Source organism: Jaculus jaculus, chromosome 18 (assembly GCF_020740685.1).
Source record: "Jaculus jaculus isolate mJacJac1 chromosome 18, mJacJac1.mat.Y.cur, whole genome shotgun sequence".
Classification (NCBI taxonomy): Eukaryota; Metazoa; Chordata; class Mammalia; order Rodentia; family Dipodidae; genus Jaculus; species Jaculus jaculus.
Window position 1 is genome coordinate 43,348,378 of NC_059119.1, and position 20,197 is coordinate 43,368,574.

The 20,197-nt window shown below is 38.7% G+C and overlaps 1 protein-coding gene across 6 annotated transcripts in view; it reads left to right on the forward strand.

Moving 5' to 3' along the window:
* Nrxn1 (neurexin 1) overlaps positions 1–17,499 on the forward strand; it is a 450,130-nt gene extending 432,631 nt beyond the window's left edge. For all 6 annotated transcript variants that reach the window (XM_045137745.1, XM_045137742.1, XM_004660157.2 and 3 more), the window contains one exon: positions 15,010–17,499. In XM_045137745.1, coding sequence (XP_044993680.1) covers positions 15,010–15,317 — 308 coding nt within the window. In that variant the 3' untranslated portion in view covers positions 15,318–17,499. The remainder of the gene's footprint in view (positions 1–15,009) is intronic.
* The last annotated feature ends 2,698 nt before the right edge of the window (positions 17,500–20,197 follow it).

Genomic DNA, 20,197 nt, shown 5'->3' on the forward strand with positions numbered 1-20,197 from the left:
GCCGACAAAGAGGTTCTCAGGTGAGGCGCACATCTGCTGTGCTTGGGAAGGAGACTGTGCAGCATGATTCCATTCTCAAAAATCCTCACCAACCATGAGAGGGGAAAATGCAATGGAGATTCAGAAACATATAGGCTAAGTCTGTCTGGGTTGGAAAACCTCAGATCCAGGAAGAATGAAGCCCTGTTCTCTCACAATCTGTGTCAAGTTCCTCTTTTGATAATGAAACTGGTTTCCTGTGGTTTTTCTTGGTACCTTGCTAATTACATTTCCCCCGGATGCTATCCAGCATGAGGCAGAATATCCTACTCCCCAGGGCAGCTGCCTCCATGAAGAGTCAATCTGCTGCCTTGATGTTGGCTCACGTGTCCCAAGGAGCACATGCTACTGTTGGCCTGGGTTCCCAAGTCTCTCTTCCCAACAAAATGACCCACTGATGCGGTCAATATCATTAGTAGCTTCGAATCCGTTCACAGACTGTGACACTGGTAATAAAATAACAAAGGCAAGGACGTTTCATTAATTATCCAGGCTGAAATGCCATGCGTTAAAGAAGTCAGTAACAACCACCAAACATTTTAACAATAAAACAGGAGAAATATAAGTATGAATGTGGCATCTACAAGCATACTAATATGCTTTATTTCATTGAGTGAACTTGGGAAGTCAGGATGTGTGAATTCAAATCCGAGTTTAGCTACCCACTGTGCAATCCAAGCGAATCATTGAACTTGTGAATTTTTAGCACTTGCAAAATGACATTAATGTTAAGTAACAATGCCATCATTGTGCTTATAAAAATGACAGAGTGAAAAATAAAAGTGGCACAGTTGTTGGAAAGCCTTCAGGTCTTCTACAGGTAAATTTTGATATAAATTAGTTTTTATTAGTGGCATTAGCAAATAAGTAGTAAACCAAATAATAATTGAAAGTAAATCTGCTAGTAATTGATATTTCATAATCTAGAAAGGTTTTCTTTTAATTTTTTTGTTTATTTTTATGTGTTTATTTGAGAGTGACAGACAGAGAGAGAAAGAGGGAGAGAGAGAGAGAGAGAGAGAGAGAGAGAGAGAGAGAGAGAGAGAGAGAGAGAATGGGTGTGGCAGGGCCTCCAGCCACTGCAAGTGAACTTCAGATGCATGCACTTCCTTGTGCATATGGCTGACGTGGGTCCTGGGGAATCAAGCCTCAAACTGGGGTCACTAAGCCATCTTTCCAGCCCTAGAAAGTTTTTTTTTTTTTTTTTAACGTTTTATTTATTTATTTGAGAGCGACAGACACAGAGAGAAAGACAGATAGAGGGAGAGAGAGAGAATGGGCGCGCCAGGGCTTCCAGCCTTTGCAAACGAACTCCAGACGCGTGCGCCCCCTTGTGCATCTGGCTAACGTGGGACCTGGGGAACCGAGCCTCGAACCGGGGTCCTTAGGCTTCACAGGCAAGCGTTTAACTGCTAAGCCATCTCTCCAGCCCAGAAAGTTTTTTTTTTTTTTAAAAAAATAACGATTTCTAAGTTCTAGCCATATAAAAAAATTTTCACTACAGCTTCATAATGCAGTTTCAGGGGGATTCATTCATGATGGTGGAGCGAGAAGAGAATGTATATTCCTATTTTTGGAAGACAAAACAATTAGGGTATTGTTTCTGCGACTCCCCCCAGCTGTTGAGGCAAAGAATGATAATCCTACCTGCTTAATCTTGGAATTGTCTTGTTTTTATTTATTTATTTTTTTATGGGACACACCGGCCTCCATAGAAGCTGCCCTGTGATGATTGTCTTATCTTCCGTATTTCGAAATTCGAGCATTGACAGCCTCTCCTCTCCTGGGCTCAGAGGGAACACTGCCTAATCTTTCACCCAGGCTACTGCATGTTTCCCAAAAATGATAGGATGCTTTTCCCCCAAAGAGAATTGAAAGAGCATTAGCATGACAATAGTAAGATGATCACTCAAGGTGATACCCAGTTCTGAACCTGTCCAACTGCATTCTGCCCACTGCCCAGAATTCCTAGGGTTATAAGGATGCTACGTGGGCACCATGGGCAAGAAGGGGGGGGCACTGCTATGTCAGTATGCACTCTCCAGGGAAAATGCCACTCTGATTCACACCTGGGCCACTCTATGCACTTCCAGACCAGTGGCAGAAGGTGGGGGAAAATTGACTTACCAAGTTTTGGAAAGAAACTCTAAAACCTAGTCAAAATAGTTGTTACTTCCAAGATAATAAAACATACCAGCTATTACCAAAGAATAGTCTTAGATGATTGATTTTATGACATCTAAAAACATAAACCATTATAATAAAACTCTGAAGGAGGGAGAAATTTAATTTACTCCAACCATAGGAGCCAGAGAGCACTGATCCATTGAAGAAAGAATGTCTCACAGATAAACAGAAACACACGACACAGCCAGCACCGCAGTTAATGGCCTGAAACAAAACGGCAGTGATGTGAATGACTGTTTCTGCCACCTGAGTTCACAGGACTTCCTTTCATGAAAGGCACAGATACAACTGTCCCCACAGACATAATGTCCCCATCGTCACTGCCACGGTAAACTGAACTAGCCCAGAACCGGCTTATTTGTAGGGGTAGCTGCCTATTCATTACTTGCTCTGAGATACAGATAGAAAATAAACTGTCATGTTTTCATAAAGACCTTTGATCTTCTGATTGCTTTGGCCCATTGATTGTCCCACGTCACAGTGACGCTGGCATGAAATCATTCAAGTGTTACCATCTTGTTTCTGAGGAAAACACATTAGCAGTGGGTGATGAGTTATCCATTGTAAGCAGCAAATTGGGTGCAGCCCTTGGACCTAGAACCCAGCAGCTGGTTCAACATTCATGTTCTCTCCCTGCATTGGTTCTGTAAGCGTCAGTGCAGCGCAGAATTCCAGAGCAGAGGACACAGAGATAGAGCAGGATATATGGTGGAATATCGCCGGGATTGGTAGAACTGGAAACCTCTGAGAACAGAAGCCTAATGTGTTCTGTTTTCTATGCGTGACACAGTGATCAAGCAGGGAATGACAAAGTACTCATAGTCACACAGAGACCTGACTTTGAATTGTAGCCCCTCCACTTTTGAAGCCTAAATTACCAAACCTCTTTGAGACACTCATTTTCTGCGATATAGCCACAGAACTGGGACAGGTGAGGAATAAATCAGATAATGTATGTAGCCTACACAACATAGAGACTACTATGTAACAGTAATAGATAACAGCAATCACCGTTGACCAGGGAAAATGAGAAAAGGAATTAGAGTTTGTTGTGAGCAAGAGGTCAGTAGAACAATACTCACAACGGTAGACAACAAAGTAGTTTCAGAAATCTCTACTGGAGGTAATGTCTGCGAGGGTGTTTGGAGGCTTTTTGCTAATGCTACCTGTTCATGTACCTAAATCCAAGTTATTGGAAAATCTTCCTGGATTTACTTATAAATCTTGAGGGAGGAAAAAAAAACCATGACAACTAGTCACTTCTGTCAGAGAAGTGGGGGAAGAGACACAATATTCACACTCTCCTGAGCATAGGATTCCTTTCTCTAGCTATGACCATCATGCCACATTTTTTAAAAAATTTTATTTATTTACTTATTTGAGAGCGACAGACACAGAGAGAAATACAGATAGAGGGGGAGAGAGAGAATGGGCGCGCCAGGGCTTCCAGCCTCTGCAAACGAACTCCAGACGCGTGCGCCCCCTTGTGCATCTGGCTAACGTGGGACCTGGGGAACCGAGCCTCGAACCGGGGTCCTTAGGCTTCACAGGCAAGCGCTTAGCCACTAAGCCATCTCTCCAGCCCGATCATGCCACTTTTGCCAGTCAGACTTAACTTTCTCTAATAGTCAAATAAGGGAAAAGCTGTGTGTGTGTGTGTGTGCGCACGTGCGTGTTTGTGTGTGTGTGTGTGTGTGTGTGTGTGTGTGTCTATCTGTCTGTCTGTCTATGTCTCTGTGTATTCCAGGTTCTTCCCAAATTCCTGATTCCAGGTTCTGAGGTTCTCTTGGAGTAAAATCCCTGGATTTGTACAACATAGATTATATTTCAAAGTCCTTATGTTTCTGACTATTGTCATCAATGAGTTTCTAGTAAGGGAACTATTTTACTATCAAAAAGCAAAGAGTAAACTAATGATAAATAGTATCATCTGCATTTCAATATAGCTGTTCTTAAAAGTTTTTTTGAGATGTAACCCATTTTGATGAAAAACATATACAAACTCTCTAGAATCCCTAGTTTTGAAACTAATTTTCTCAGTTGTTGTTTATAGGGCTTAAAATACTTACTTACTTATTGTTTAACAATTTCATTCACACACAGCCACACACACTGTTCTTTTGTTTGACAGTTAAGGAAAGTTTTGTCTGAGCAGTGAAGACCTTGTTAAGTCTTTCCTTCCAATAGCAACAGGGTTGAGAACAGGATTATGCAGCTGCTGTGCAACAGTGGTCAGAAGGGCACCTAGTTAATTCTCAAGTATTTCTATTCCTTCAGATGTCAGATGATGTCACCTGCACATGAGGTGTGCAAATGAGTCAAATGGAAGATTGCTACTTTGAACAACTTAGTGACTCCAGCCAGCATAATACTTGGAAGCAGAGGCGATGCACATAAATTATTTGTGCTGATGCATATTGATCCCTTTTCTTCCAAGAACAGGAGCAACAATTTCTGGTTTAATGAAATAAATGTTATTTATCTCCTTTATGTTAGATACTATGGAAAGTGGGTCTAATGGAAGTATTGAGGTAAAACTATGTCTTAGAAAGAATGGTACACCACTATCGGTTATGCTATGGTACTCAGGAGACTGATGCAAGAGGATCTTCAACACCAGCCTGAGCTACCTAGAGAGTCCCAGGTCGACCTAAGCCATGAAATCATACGCAACTACATAGTGAGTCTTTGCTTTGGAAGAAAAAAAATAAGTGTGCAATATTAGTGCTGGTGTTTTGACTATTTGCTTAGTACTTTTACTCAGACTTTGAAATCAAAGATCTCTTACACTTTCTTTTTTTAATTTTTTTTTCTGTTTTATTTATTTATTTGAGAGGGACAGAGAAAGAGAGAGAGAATGGGCATGCCAGGGCCTCCAGCCACTGCAAATGAACTCCAGATGCGTGCACCCCCTTGTGCATCTGGCTAACGTGGGTCCTGGAGAAACGAGCCTCAAACAAGGGTCCTTAGGCTTCACAGACAAGTGCTTAACCGCTAAGCCATCTCTCCAGCCCTCTTTCACTTTCTTAATGGTAATATCCATGCTATATCACCTCTGAACAGTTACCAACTTACAAAGAAAGTTCTCTTTCTCTAATTAGTTAGAAAACATACACTTTTTCAGCTCAAGTGTTCAGCCTCCATTAGAGGTTACTCCACATGTCCTCCTTCTTATTAGTATACTCTACTGGCCAAGTTTCACTTGATTCATTTCTAGTCTTTTGGCAGGTCTCTATATCACAAACTCAAACAGCAATTTCTGATGCCCCATTCTAACTCACAAACATCTAACATACTTTTTCGTGCTACCCATAGACTTCTTTCACCATGATCTCCCAAATCTTGCTTAATATATAACTTCTTAGTTCTTTATTGTATGCCTGCTTGCCTCTCATGAGGTCACAGGTTAAAGATTTTATCTACTATCCTTTTTTGACCCTGCAACATGTAGCTCACTAAATAGCTGCTGGCATAAGCAGGGAAGACTCTTAGACAAAACTCCCTAGAAGATGGAATATTTAAGCTAAGCTATGATGAATAAATACTATTTAGAAAGAAAGGAAGAATAATATTCTATGAACACAGAGACAAAACTTTCATTTCCATATGGGGATTGGGGACAAAATTAATGCTATTGTTTGTAACTTTAAAAAAATGGAAAATAAATTTGAGTAGAGTGATGTGAGCAGACCATAAAGGTTATGAGACAGGTGCATTAGATCCTTAATTAAAAAAAAAATTATAGACCTAATGAACACAATTACCAAGTAAATAATCTTTAGGGCAGGTGTGGTGGTGCACACCTTGAATCCCAGCCCTCAGGAGGCAGAGGTAAGAGGATTGCCATGAGTTTGAGGCCACCCTGAGACTACATAGGGAATTCCAGGTCAGCCTGGGCTAGTGTGAGACCTTACCTTGAAAAATGACACACACACACACATGCACACATACTAAAAACAACAACAACAAAAAACGAATCTATAAGATTTCAGGTGATTAAAATATGGACACATAGTTTATAAATATTATATTCTATAACTGTCTTGATTCTATGGATTCCCACAGAAATGAGGGACAGTATGTAGCTCTGTATATATTGATACTAAATGTCACCAAAATCACGCAGATTATAATCATTCATTGCTATTTTGCTCTCATGAGGATCTGGTTGGGCTGCAAGCCTTCCCTAGCACACAGGCAAACTTTGAATCCTGTGCCTAGCATCCTTCCATGTGATTCCTAGATTCAAGATAATGATTCTCTGCATCTTAGAACGCTGACCTTACCCTACAATTCCCTTCAAACATGTGCTTGGTGGTTTGGAAGGAATGCAGGATATATCAGACTCAGCAGCCAATCAGGTGACAAAGGTTTCTTGGTTTCCAGGTTCTTTATGAATCTCGCACTCATTGAGGAGGTGTTAAGGCATGTCCCTCAAATCTTCTCTCAAACCTTTTGTTTGACTTGGGGTGGACATTTGAGGAGTTGGTAGAAGAGAGAATGAGAGAGATTTGAAACATCTAGCATCTTTCATTTCTCATAAAACCATAGTATAGGTCAAAATTATTGTGTGTTGTATACGTTACTGTTTGTGGCATTTAAACATGCCTTCTTGTGAGTCATTGCATCATGATGGTTTATTCTGGCCTATGCCATATTGAAGGACAGGAATGGGAAATAAACTTTTCTCATAGGAGGGAAAAATTGTGCTAATCTCAATTCACAAACACCCCAGGAACCCGAAGTTCCAATTTTCTTTTCACAGTAGTAATGAAACTAGGTATAGGAAAAGTCAAATATTCCTCTGTAAATCTGAAACCACTTACAGGCCTTGCCTAGAATTATAATAACTTCCATATTTATTCAGATACAATACAGAGCTCTGCTCTAGTAGGATCATTTTAGGCTTTTTTTTTTTTCTTCTAGATTGGGTAGAGATGGAAATTTGAAACAATAAATTGATGTTGAATCTATGATAAAACCAGAAAGACACTTAGTGAGAAAAAAATTAATAAATGCAGCTTCCTAGTAGTTTCTTCAAGGACCATTATAAGATAAGCTATTCACCCAACAATTCCAGTTAGGGATATGACATATGTAGAGCATTATGGAGTTTTATGATCCTTTGCATGCCCTTTCTGTTCTGAAATATGTAGCTCACATGCCTTTTTTTTCTTTTCATTTTTTTTTTTTTTATCAACAACTTCCATGATTATAAACAATTCCCCATGGTAATGCCCTCCCTCCCTCGAACTTTCTCCTTTGAAACTCCGCTCTCCATTATATCCACACGCCCTCTCAAGCAGTCTCTCTTTTATTTTGATGTCATGATCTTTTCCTCCTATTATAATGGTCTTGTGTAGGTAGTGTCAGGCACTGTGAGGTCATGGATATCCAGGCCACTTTGTGAGTGGGGGGAGCACGTTGTACGGAGTCCTACCCTGCCTTTGGCTCTTATATTCTTTCTGCCACCTCTTCTGCAATAGACCCTGAGCCTTGGCAGGTGTGATAGAGATATTGCAGTGTTGAGCACTCCAGTCACTTCTTTCCAGCACCATGATGCCTTCTGAGTCATCCCAAGGTCACTGCCAGCTGAAAAGAGAAGGTTCTTGACCAAAAGTGAGAGTAGCATTAATATAAAGGTATGAACATTAAGAGAAGTGCTTACTGAGCAGTTTGATGAGCATAGTATATACATTTAGCCAGACAGCAGCAGAAGTTACACCCCTAGGGCTCATGACTACCCCTGTTTTAGGTTTTCTGTATCAGGAATGTAATCCCTTCCATGGAGCGGGCCTCCAGTCCAATTGGAGGGCAGTTGGTTTCCACCATGAGAGATGTGCCGCTATTGCACCCATTGTCTCATTTGGCCTGGCTGGCCAAATATAAGGCTTGCAGTGTCCACTGTTGAGTATCTTCACTGGTGATTTCTCTCTCTCCCATTGAACTGCATGCAGCATGGCTTTTTCTAGCTTTCTGTCAGCTGGTCTACATGGAGGAAGTTTCAGCTCAGTTACAGCAGGATTTCTCAGTGGTCTTGTAGCCCAAGTATGTGAGGACTTCAGCAATAGGGTCTTACCATCTATTCCTGGTGGGAATATATCTTAAGTACTTATCTCATTACCTTAAAGATACTTGCTCAACCATACTTATTGCCACTCAATTCACAATAGCTGGGAAATGGAACCAGCCTAGATGTCCCTCAACTGATGAGTGTATACTGAAGATATGGCACATTTATACAATGGAGTTCTATTCAGTGGTAAAGAAAAATGACATTATGAAATTTGCAGGAAAATGGATGGATGTGGAAAGGATTATAGTAAGGGAGGTAACCCAGGCCCAGAAAGCCAAACGTCACATGTTCTCTCTCATATGTGGATCCTAGGTACAGATGACTGGACTTCTGTGTAAGTAGGAAGAAAACTTAGTAGCAAAGGCCTGTAAGCTAGAAAAGAGTTTTAAAGGGAAGAAAAAACGAAGGGAGTGGGGTACTTAATAGGATGGTATTTTATATGTGTAAGTAAAAGAATAGAGTAATGGGGGTGCAAAGGCCCAAGTGAGGTCAGGGGAAGAGATTGAGTAAAAGAAAGATGGAGGAAGAGCTAATCAAAATCTAAGAGGATATAAATAAATCATATGGAAACCTACATTTTTTGGACAATGGAACACTCAGGAGCCACATATTGTTGCTAGAAAATTTTCAGTGTCAGCAATGTGATACGTGCCAGTGAGTTCTTGCACAGGGAGGTCCCTGATGTTCCCAAACCATTATAGGTCATTGCCGAGGCCCTTGGTTTCCCACCAGGAATAGATGGTAACACCCTATAGCTGAAGACTCACATGCTTTTTTTTTTTTTTTTTTTTTTTTTTTTACTGTTGTCATGTTTTATTCTTTGTTATTTCTTAAGATGAATAATTTCTTACAGCAGCTCAAATCCTAAACTTCACTGTCATCAGTATCTAGAGACACTCATGCTTCTTCCATGATGTGCCAGGGTCATGGTTGATGATAAACTTATACATTAGCAGTACATATTGGAAAAAAACAAAAGCAGCCTGGAAAATTGCCTAGAAACCACAACCTTATTCTGAAACTGAATTTTGGAAACAATGTAAATTTCACAAAATTACAGCATGGGAACTAACTCATTCAAGTGCATAAAATTGCTTCATAAAAGTGACAATTTGAGTGATAAAGCAAGCTTGCATGGCATGGCCTTGCCTTGGCAATCACATTTAGAAATATAAAGCCCTCTACCTACCAAGCCATATTAGGACTTTAAACCATATTTCTCATCTGGGTTTTTAAAAAACATAAACCAAGAGCAGTGATTTTATTTTATTTATTTTTACTGATTTTTGTGGTGTTAGGGGCCAACTCCAGGACCTCATGACCAACAGACACACATTGTACTACTCAGCCATACTCGCTAACCAGTTTTTTAAAATTTTTATTTATTTATTTTTCTGAGAGTGACAGACAGAGAAAGAAAGAGGCACAGAGAAAGAGAGAGAGAGAGGATGGATGTGCCAGGGCCTCGAGCTATTACAAATGAAATCCAGATGCATGCGCCCCCTTGTGCATCTGGCTAACAGGGATCCTGGGGAATAGAGCCTCGAACCGGGGTCCTTAGGCTTCACAGGCAAGTGCTTACTCACTAGGCAATTTCGCCAGCCCTGGTTTTGTTTGTTTGTTTATTTATTTTTTTAGCAACATTTAATTGCTATGTTTCCAAACTCAGAAAGAATAACCAAGACCTCATTTTCCTTTGCAAAGTGAAGACTTTTTGGAAAAATCCATTATTTTTTAAAACTTTATGAGTTCCAAGTTTAGAAGAAAATCATCTTGCAGATCAATTGTGAACTTTGTATTTCAAATTTTTATACACTAAATATAACCATCTCAATCAGATTATGTAAACTGATGCACACTGGCTCAAATGCTAAGCTCAATGGTTTCCTGCACCTCTCATGGTGCCATTTACAACCACTGTTTTTAAATCAGTAAGCCAATGCTGTTTGCTGTGATACAACATATATTTTCCTATATAAATAAGTTTAAAAAGTTAGATTTTAAAGTGACTATATAGAACAATATAAAACACAATCAATATAAAACACAAATATCATTGTGGTGAAGGAATTATCTTTACACATTTTAGACATGGGCAGTTATTTTATATTGTGGATTGAAATTAAAGATTTGCCCTAAGAGGCAGATTTCTGGCCTGTGCTGACTAACCAGCTTCCTACCTAGCAAGAGGGAGGAATACGCCAGCTATGTTCTCTAGAGGCCATCTGCAAGGATGTCAGGAGCTGGGAGAGACACACAGAATTGATAAGAGGAAAGGAGTGAGAATAAGAAGAGAGATGAGCACCGAGGAGGTAAAAAGAGACGCAGAGGGGCTAGAAAGAGGCCTGTAGCAAATAGCTCTCTGCACTCCAAACCTGCCCAATATGCCACGTGCATATGCTTGTCACTTAGAACTAGATCTAAACTAGACCAGATGTAGATATGTAGAGAAATGATATTTCTTACAATCAAAGACCAGAGACTATAAAAAATAACAGAATTTTTCTTCTGTCATTATGATATAATGCAACTATCTCAGAAACTTTAAGGATCTCTTAAAAAATCTAAAGATTTCAAATTTTAATTTTAATGCAGAATAGCAAGTGCATATTATACATATATATTTTCTTTTCATTTTCTATAAAGCATTATCACTGAAAGGAAGAAGTTGGCCTAGAGAACAATGTCTAGTAGAATGTATATGAAAATTATCTTTCTTAGGTCAAAATATTAACTAGACAATGAGCAATCATACAAGATACTTCATAAAATAGCTACCAAATGTTTTCAAATATCAAGGGCTTGCAGAGAGACAGAGAAAGGGAAGATGGAAGGAAAATGGAAAGAAGGGAGGGAGGAAAGGAAGGAGGGGAGAGAAAAAGAAAAGGAAAACAGAGATTTAACTGCCATTTTTAATTTGTCCTGAAGGTAAGTGTTTATCAGTCCTAGAATTTTTTCCGCTGCTGTTTGACTTGGGCTAACATGCATGCATGAAAGAAGTGACCATGAATATGCTGGAAATCAGATTCCATGGTAAGCTTTGTCTTCACTGGTGCCTTAAGTGACTTCTGAATAATTTTGGTTAAACTACCAACAAAAAATCAACTTTGTTGGTTGCATTTCTCTGTTTGAAGTCATTTTTTCACATTGTTATGAGTGATTAAAAGACAATTATGCTTCTATTATATTTTGGGGACATTGTATATAAAGACTTTTAGCCTTAGTAGCCATTTATACTATTTTCTACATTCAAATTAATATAATTGTATTGAGGTTTAATCAGTGAGCATGAAAAATATAGAATTAGTGGTAAGTGAGATAACATTTACAAATTATGAATATATTTAAATGTATGTTGTGACACTTCTTTGGAAGATGGATATATCTTAGGAGGAGTTAAGAGAATGATCACTTAGCATTTAGCCTTCAGATTTAAAACATAGATGGAGCCGGGCATGGTGGCGCACACCTTTAATCCCAGCACTTGGGAGGCAGAGGTAGGAGGATCACTGTGAGTTTGAAGCCACCCCGAGACTACATAGGGAATTCCAGGTCAGCCTGAGCTACAGTGAGACTACCTAGAAAAACAAAAACAAACAAACAAATAGATGGAAGAAAATCAGTTAGATATGGAAGCAACTTTATATCTTAAGTAGATTTTCTACATATTTCTGACATGTAAAAATGCTATGATATAGAAACTTAAAGTTTTCATATGAATGAGAGGAATGGTAAAATGTTTCTTCATTGGGTTTAGTTTTAGCTTTCTGTGGGGTATTTTATATGTTTTTAAAAGAATATGTAGAATCTTTTTATGTGGTTTACAAGGGGATACTTTTAGGTCTCCTATGACTTAACCAACATTTTGATTGGTGTTGTAAAATAGGAAAGCATATTTCTAAACAGGAGCTATTCATCAAATGCTTACATAGAAGAATCCGGGTTTTGCTTTTGTCTTCACAATCTCACTCTAGACAAATGCACATCCATATGCACACTTGTTTTGAAACCATATCAGATACAGTTGAGAGATAAAATTGAAATTAAACTTCTTGGATAAGATAATCCATCTATAATAACAGTTCTTAATTGAAAAAAGTGTGTGTTATATATACATATATATATATATACATATATATATATATATATATATATATATATATATATATATATATATAATTACGTATTACTGTAAAAGTTTCAGTCCTTCATTACATTAATGCCCTCGGATTTTACTGTCATCAGCTACATGATTAGAATTATACATCCATTCTGCCTATTTCCTTCTGAGAAATTGATATCATTGTAAAAGTGTGTTTCACCAGTCCATCACCAGGTACAGGAAAAAAAGTAATCTAGGTAACATTTAAATAAAGTTCCCTCTTTTGCTCTTGAGTCGCCACAGTAAAGGAAGGCTCTGCCAAAGTCACAAGCAGAATGTGGTTAATTCAGGGAAGGTTATCAGCTGGGCTCATTGGCACACAGCGGCAAAGATGACTGTATTTAAAAGGGAAGGTGCCGACTTTGGTCTGCCTGGCTGTGCATTGAGACTGTAGCCAATTCTGTGCTTAATGAGAGGAAATTAAGTGCCTGTAATCAAAGCCGGTGGGTTGTTGCCTTTTGCCCTCTTCCCTTGGCCACAGAGGTAACCCCACAGCTTCTTATTCAGCGACCTTCTCCCTTGCTCTTGTAAAACAAGCAGTGAGGTCATCAGCATGAACAGTCGTTCCCCCTACTATGTTCTGTGTTCTGTAGCTTCGCAGAGAGCATACGGCTTGCTTGGAGACCAACAGCCAGGGATTTATAAGCAACTGTTTCTAAGACTTTATTTTGAGAAGGAAAGAAAATGACAGCAAAGATCCCACATTTAGGTGGGAAAAAAATCTCAATCGTATTTGAAAATAGGATATCATAGCATATAAGGGCTACACGCTTAGCCAAATGACTCTCAGTAAATAATGAGTGCAAATATTTTGTTTATTTATTTGAGAGAGGGGGGCTCAGAGAGAGAGAGAGAATAGGTGGGGTGTGTTTGAAGTGAATGTTGGCTCAAAACCAATCTAGAAGGTATTAAAGTTGAGAAAGAACATTTTCCTATATTCTCCTTGAAAGCTTAACTTTTAAAAATTGTTATTTATTTATTTGTTCATTTATTTACTTAAGACAAGATCTCACCATGTACCTGAGGCTGGCTTCCCCATGCTTCAGCCTCATGAGTGGTGGAGTTATAGGTGTGTGCCACCACGGGTAGCTAAAGTTTGGCTTTGACGATCACTCATGTACTACAAGTGTGTGTGTGTGTGTGTGTGTGTGTGTGTGTGTGTGTATTCCTAGAAAGAGAAAATAGTTCTGTTCTCACAATAAAGATGTGAGTAAATCTACAATAAAAAAGCATATCATTATACCATTCTGAGTGCCTGGATTTCCTTCTTCAGCATGTTTATTACAAGGCAGTTAGCACCTTAAAGCAGTTCCCGAACCCACACCTACCCCATGCATTCTCCAAATTATCTCCTCTGATGTGAGAAGGCTGGGGTGGCTGTGATTTTTCACTTGACATGTTGACTTTAAGGTGTTCCAGACACTTTGGAGCTAACTGAAGCTTTTTGAGGGGGGTAGGGGTGGTTAGTGTCTATGTTTGGGAGACACTATGTAACAAAATTTATCTTAGAAAAGGTGGCAATCCAAGGGCTGTGACCCAAGGTCCCTAGTATTTGACACACAGAGAGCTGCATCCACTAAGCCCTTGCAGAACTCTTCCTAACAAAGTGAGTGCTGTCCCATCAGGCACTGAAATAGGTGGTAGATGTTCGTGCGCTCTTTGAAATAGGAGGTAGATGCACCCATGTTCTCTGAAATAGTGGGAGATGTCCCCCGTGGTCTCTGAAATAGGAGATAGATGTCCCACCTGCTCTCTGACATAGGAGGTAGATGTCCTGCGTGCTCTCTGAAATAGGAGGTAGATGTCCCCCATCCTCTCTGAAATAGGAGGTAGATGTCCCGAGTGCTCCCTGAAATAGGAGGTAGATGTCCTCCATGTTCTCTGAAATAGGAGGTAGATGTCCCACGTGCCCTCTGAAATAGGAGGTAGATGTCCCGCGTGCTCTCTGAAATAGGAGGTAGATGTCCTCCGTCCTCTCTGAAATAGGCGGTAGATGTCCCCCGTCCTCCCTGAAATAGGAAGTAGTTGTCCCAAGTACTTTCTGACATAGGAGGTAGATGTCCCCCATCTTCTCTGAAATAGGAGGTAGATGTTCCCCGTCCTCCCTGAAATAGGAGGTAGTTGTCCCGAGTACTCTCTGACTTAGGAGGTAGATGTCCCCATCCTCTCTGAAATAGGAGGTAGATGTCCCGCGTGCTCTCTGAAATAGGAGGTAGATGTCCTGCGTGCCCTCTGAAATAGGAGGTAGATGTCCTCTGTCCTCTCTGAAATAGGAGGTAGATGTCCTGCATGCTCTCTGAAATAGGAGGTAGATGTCCTGCATGCTCTCTGAAATAGGAGGTAGATGTCCCCCACACCACCCCCGTCCTCTCTCAAATAGTAGGTAGATGCTCCCCATCCTCTCTCAAATAGTAGGTAGATGCTCCCCATCCTCTCTGAAATAGGAGGTAGATGTCCCCCGTCCTCTCTGAAATAGCTGCTAGATATTTGCATGCTCTCTGGATCGCTCAGGAAACTCACTGTGTTCTCGTCCTGTTTCCCACAGCCAACCCCACCCGCGTGGGCGGCAGAGAGCCGTACCCCGGCTCGGCGGAAGTGATCCGGGAGTCCAGCAGCACCACGGGCATGGTGGTGGGCATCGTGGCGGCAGCCGCCCTATGCATCCTCATCCTCCTCTACGCCATGTACAAGTACAGAAACCGGGATGAAGGCTCCTACCACGTGGACGAAAGCCGAAACTACATCAGTAACTCAGCTCAGTCCAACGGGGCAGTGGTCAAGGAGAAGCAGCCCAGCAGTGCGAAAAGCGCCAACAAAAATAAGAAGAATAAGGATAAAGAGTATTACGTCTGATCCGGAGGGGGGAAAAAAAAGAAGAAGAGAGAGAGAAAGAGAGAGAGAGAGAGACACTTGTATAGAAATAGTCTTCATTTTATCTGAGACATAATATAAACTTATTTACTTTCCTTTTTACGAAGCACATACACAAGAAGACAGGGGATGCTATCAGGAAGGAAAGACTGTTTTTACAAAAAAAATAAATAAATAAAGTATCTCATGCTCTTGTTTCTCAAAAAAATAATAATAATAAAATAAAACAAAAAAAAAGGAAAGGAAGAATAAGAAAGGAAGGAAAAAAAAAAAGAACACTGAAAATCAACAACAAAACAAAACAAAAACAGGGGCCAATAAATTCCCTAATATCCGCAGTGTTTTCATTCCCTGCCTGTCTTTATGTTGCTGGGACATTCCTGAAAGACAGTGACGACGCACGCGCTCATAAAGCAGAGGAGTATTAACAGCATCGAGGCACACCACCAAACCAACACTAAACATCACACACACCAAGAAGCTACCTATGATCGTGGATTCAGCCAAAGTGCTAGCGCTTTCCCGGGAAGCCAGTCAGTGGATGGCGAGGAGGAAACTGCCCATTGACAAACTGCAGACCCGAAGTTTGCCAGCCAGGGCGCCTGGAGCTGGGGTTGGAACTTGCATTTGAAACCAAGTGCTGGCTTTTTTGAAGACTTGTGTAGGATCACATTCAAAAAGCCCCTTTCTGTTTGTGAGAGGAAAAAAAAAAAAAAGTATGGAGGCCTTATTTTCAGAAATATGAAATATAAGGCACACTTTCACACTCAAATTTCAAAACAAAAATGAGAGGGCATAGATGCAATCATTGGGGAATTTTCATGCACGCTTACTATGTTATTACATATGTTTATATAAAACCCATCTCTGTGTGCTTTCTGGACTGTGATAAGTGACGTTTTATAGCCTGTTGTATAGAAAAATGCAAACTATATCTCTGCTCTTCAGCCATTTTCAGTAAATCCAATGTTATAAGTATTGCTAAATATAGGGAGTTTTATGACATCAGAGCAGCAATTATTTCAGTCAGTTTTATTTGCCACCATTATAAATTGCCACAATTACTTTTTTAAACAGAAATTACAGTGTAGTGTTTATTCTAAGAAAGACATGTATGAATGTATATATAAAAAAAAAAAGACTCGGCTACTTTTTTTCTTACATGTACGGCCTTCATTCTGTTGCGATTAAGTTTTAGTATTTGTTTGAAAGGTGTGAATTAGAAGGTAAAATATATACATATGTATCTTATAATCTTTTCTCAGCCCAAGTACTCATGTTCCTACATATGTTCAACATTCACACTGGTACATACTTCAAACACACACAAACACAACACCCACGGGGGTCCATCAGCTATGATGGAAGATATAAACATTTGCTGAAAAACTGAAAAGCATGAAGGAAGATAGTTGTGCCAAGGTATTACAACAAATGAGGTGATTTGTTTAATTGAGATCCCAATTCCAGAAAACTTCAAAAAGACCTTAGTCTCTAATAATACAGTAGAACCTTTCTTATGAAATAGAGAATCATGGCTATACTGATGTATGAGTTTCAGGCTCATTCTGTAGGCAGGTTACAGAAGCAACATTGGTTAACTATGCTGCAATCAAAAAAACTTTGTGTTCAATAAAAATTATATATTTAATTATATATAGGCTATATATAATTATATATATATATATATATAAATATTCTTTGAACATGGTGTGTGTGATAAACCTCTTTGGAAAGTGAAATTTTCTCAACTAAAGAAGTGTTCTCAATAATTTTTGATTCTGTATTACTATCGATTAAAAATCACTCTATATTTGCTGATGAATGACTAAATTTTAACTTGACTGGTTTTGCATCTACATAGTGTAGTTTTAGTTTAACCAACATTGAGTAGCAGAAAAAGATAGATTATACACTTGTTTTTGCATAATGTTTCAATGATGTTCATAGCAATAAATTGTTAACATGAGAAAGTAATGCAGTGGCAATGCATTCTGGGATTGTGAGGTGATGCTTCTGTACAAATTGGTCACATTAGTAAAACATCCCCTGAAAGAACAGTACTAGGTTTCATGGAGGAGAAGAATACCTTTATAATCAGCTTTAATCAGCAAAGGCAAAAAAAAAAAAAATCTTTTATGAGACTTTAGTAAATGAAGAACATGCCAAGAAGTGGCCTGGATTTCAGATACATAGTTCCTTAAAAATCCGTGCAATTCATAGTAAGTTACCATGACCTATAGTTGCCAAGTCATTGTGTAAGAAGTCTTTTCATGACCCAAAATGTAGATGGCATAAAACTACAATCCAGTACTCGTTACTTCTGTTTCAGGGTTTTATCTCTTTTTTATGTTGCCAGGTTAAAGAACTCACAAGTCTTTTCCCCTAACCCTTTCATTCAGTCTTACTCAGGGAAAGCCAATGAAACATGAAGAGAATATAAATCACTAATTTACAGCTTCAAGTTAAAAAAAAAATTGCTTTTCCATTATAGCTATTGAATTCAAACTAGTTTCATCTGGAAAGAAAATGAAAGATAACAGAAAATGAATTGGATCATGTTGTTTTAAAAGTGGTACATCTTGGAGGCATGCTGTTTGTGATTGGTTTCAATGTTTCTGCCCAGCACATTCAAAATTTCATGCTATGATATAATTTAATACTGCCAGCAAAAATAGACCTGATTTCATTGGCCTACACAAAATTGAGCAGGTCCCCCCAACTCCCCTGAACGTAGAAAGAAAAGAGAGGAACACATCTTTGAGAGAAAAAGACTTTAACAAAACCCAAGCATCTTCATCTTAAAAATGTATCAGGGTTCATGCATACTTTGCAGTTAACTAGAGGATTTCACACTACCTGGCGTAATTTGAGTACATCTTTAGATTGTAACTTTTCTGATTGAATATGCTTCTTTTTTTAATCCATGCAATGTGTTGCCTTTAAAACAAAACAAAACAACAACAACAGGAAAAAAAAAAAAAAAAGACTATAACAGTGAGTGAGGTGGTTCATCCCTAAGAAATCAAAGAAAAGCCACACGATCTTACCCTTCTAGTGTTTTGTGTGACTGGGTATCTAAGGGATTTCTTTTGTTTTGTTTTTCTGTTGCAAGGCCAATTTACCCATTATTGGAAATGCTAAGCAAGTGGAATTTACTGTTTTGTTAATAAAATATTTCTTAATACAATTGTGGATGGACTGATTTAAAAAACATGCATGTGTCACCATTTTGTGGTAAAGGGGAAGGGTTGTGGAAGACAACATTGGGAAAGAAAACACATTTTCAGACAGGTCGGTAAGAGTATTGGTTCTCTCTTCTCTGCATTTAATTACTCATTAAACACCTCTATCTTCATATACTTAAAGGTGCAGGAACCACATGTAGCTCTGCTTAAATGTGTTCATTTGGATGTACTCGTAAAAAGACTCACAGAACTAGTTGAGAAAAATGAGGATATGTTGGTTAGTATCACAGCTATTGTTTTCTCTACAAAAACCGATGGAATTCAAGCAAATTACACCAATGATTAGTTACAGCACTATGACACACCAGCTATAGTTTGTTTACCTAATTTTATGCATTCTTACCCAACTATACAATAACAATAAGAATATCTTCAAGGCTGGAGAGATTGCTCAATGGCTAAAGGTACTTGCATGTGAAGCTTTATGGCCCTGGTTTGATTCCCTGGTACCCACTTAAAGTAGATGCATAAAGTGGCCCATGTACCTGGAGTTCATTTGCAGTGGGAGTATGCCCTCATGTGTCTATTCTCTCTCTCCTTATAAATGAATTTTAAAAATTAGAAAAAAAGAATAATATCGTCAATCACTAGCACCTCCATCCAAAAAGAAAAGGAAGAAAGAAAAGGATTTCGTAATATCAACCTATCCTAGAGTGGTAAGAATAATTTAATTTGAACTAATACCACAAATAAAAGGTGACTGATACACTGTTATTTTTCACAAGAATTATTATTCAGCAAAAAAGTCAAAATTTTACTCTAAGTGCATGTTTATAAAGACAAAAACCTCAAACATATAAAGGACCATGCATATTTGTTCCACATAATTATATTTATGTCTCACAAAGACAAATAATTTTTTGGGAAACCATAGGCCCAACCAGTAACATTTAGTTTTATAACTGGTAACTATTTTCAATCCTTGACTTTTGGAAATTTTTTTGTTTGTTTGGTTGGTTTTTTGAGGTAGGGTCTCACTCTAGCCCAAGCTGACCTGGAATTCACAGCTATCCTCCTACCTCTGCCTTCCAAGTGCTGGGATTAAAGGCATGCACCACCATGCCTGGCTGGAAATTATTTTTTGATAAAATAAGTTTGGCTTTTTTTTCTGTATTCTATAGCAAAATGATTGAACATGAATGAAAAATCCATTTGGTACTTATATTGTTATAGATACATTTGTCATTTACTTCTTAATAATAATTCATGATTGTTGTCATGTAATAGGGAAAATAATACAGATTTTCCTAATCATTAATATCTAAATCAAAGGCTATGTAGTTTACCTTGCCATAGAAAGGTATAGAATTTCAAAGATAGTAGCTATATAAACCTTTGTGACTTGATCAGTAAAAAGACCAAGAATTGTTGGATTCCTTATTTGTAGAAGCAGAGAACCCTTAGGCTCCAATACACACATGCACATTATATTTATAAAAACTGTATACATAATTTGGCAACAATATGTGGATGAACAGTTTTCCTCTGAGAAGTGTTTCATTAGATCCATCAAATTTTCAAATTTGAAATTGTCCAAAAGATGAGAACCACTGAAACAGACATTGAATATGTTTTCTGGGTGACAGAATCTTTCCTGAAGGTAAATTGTTCAGT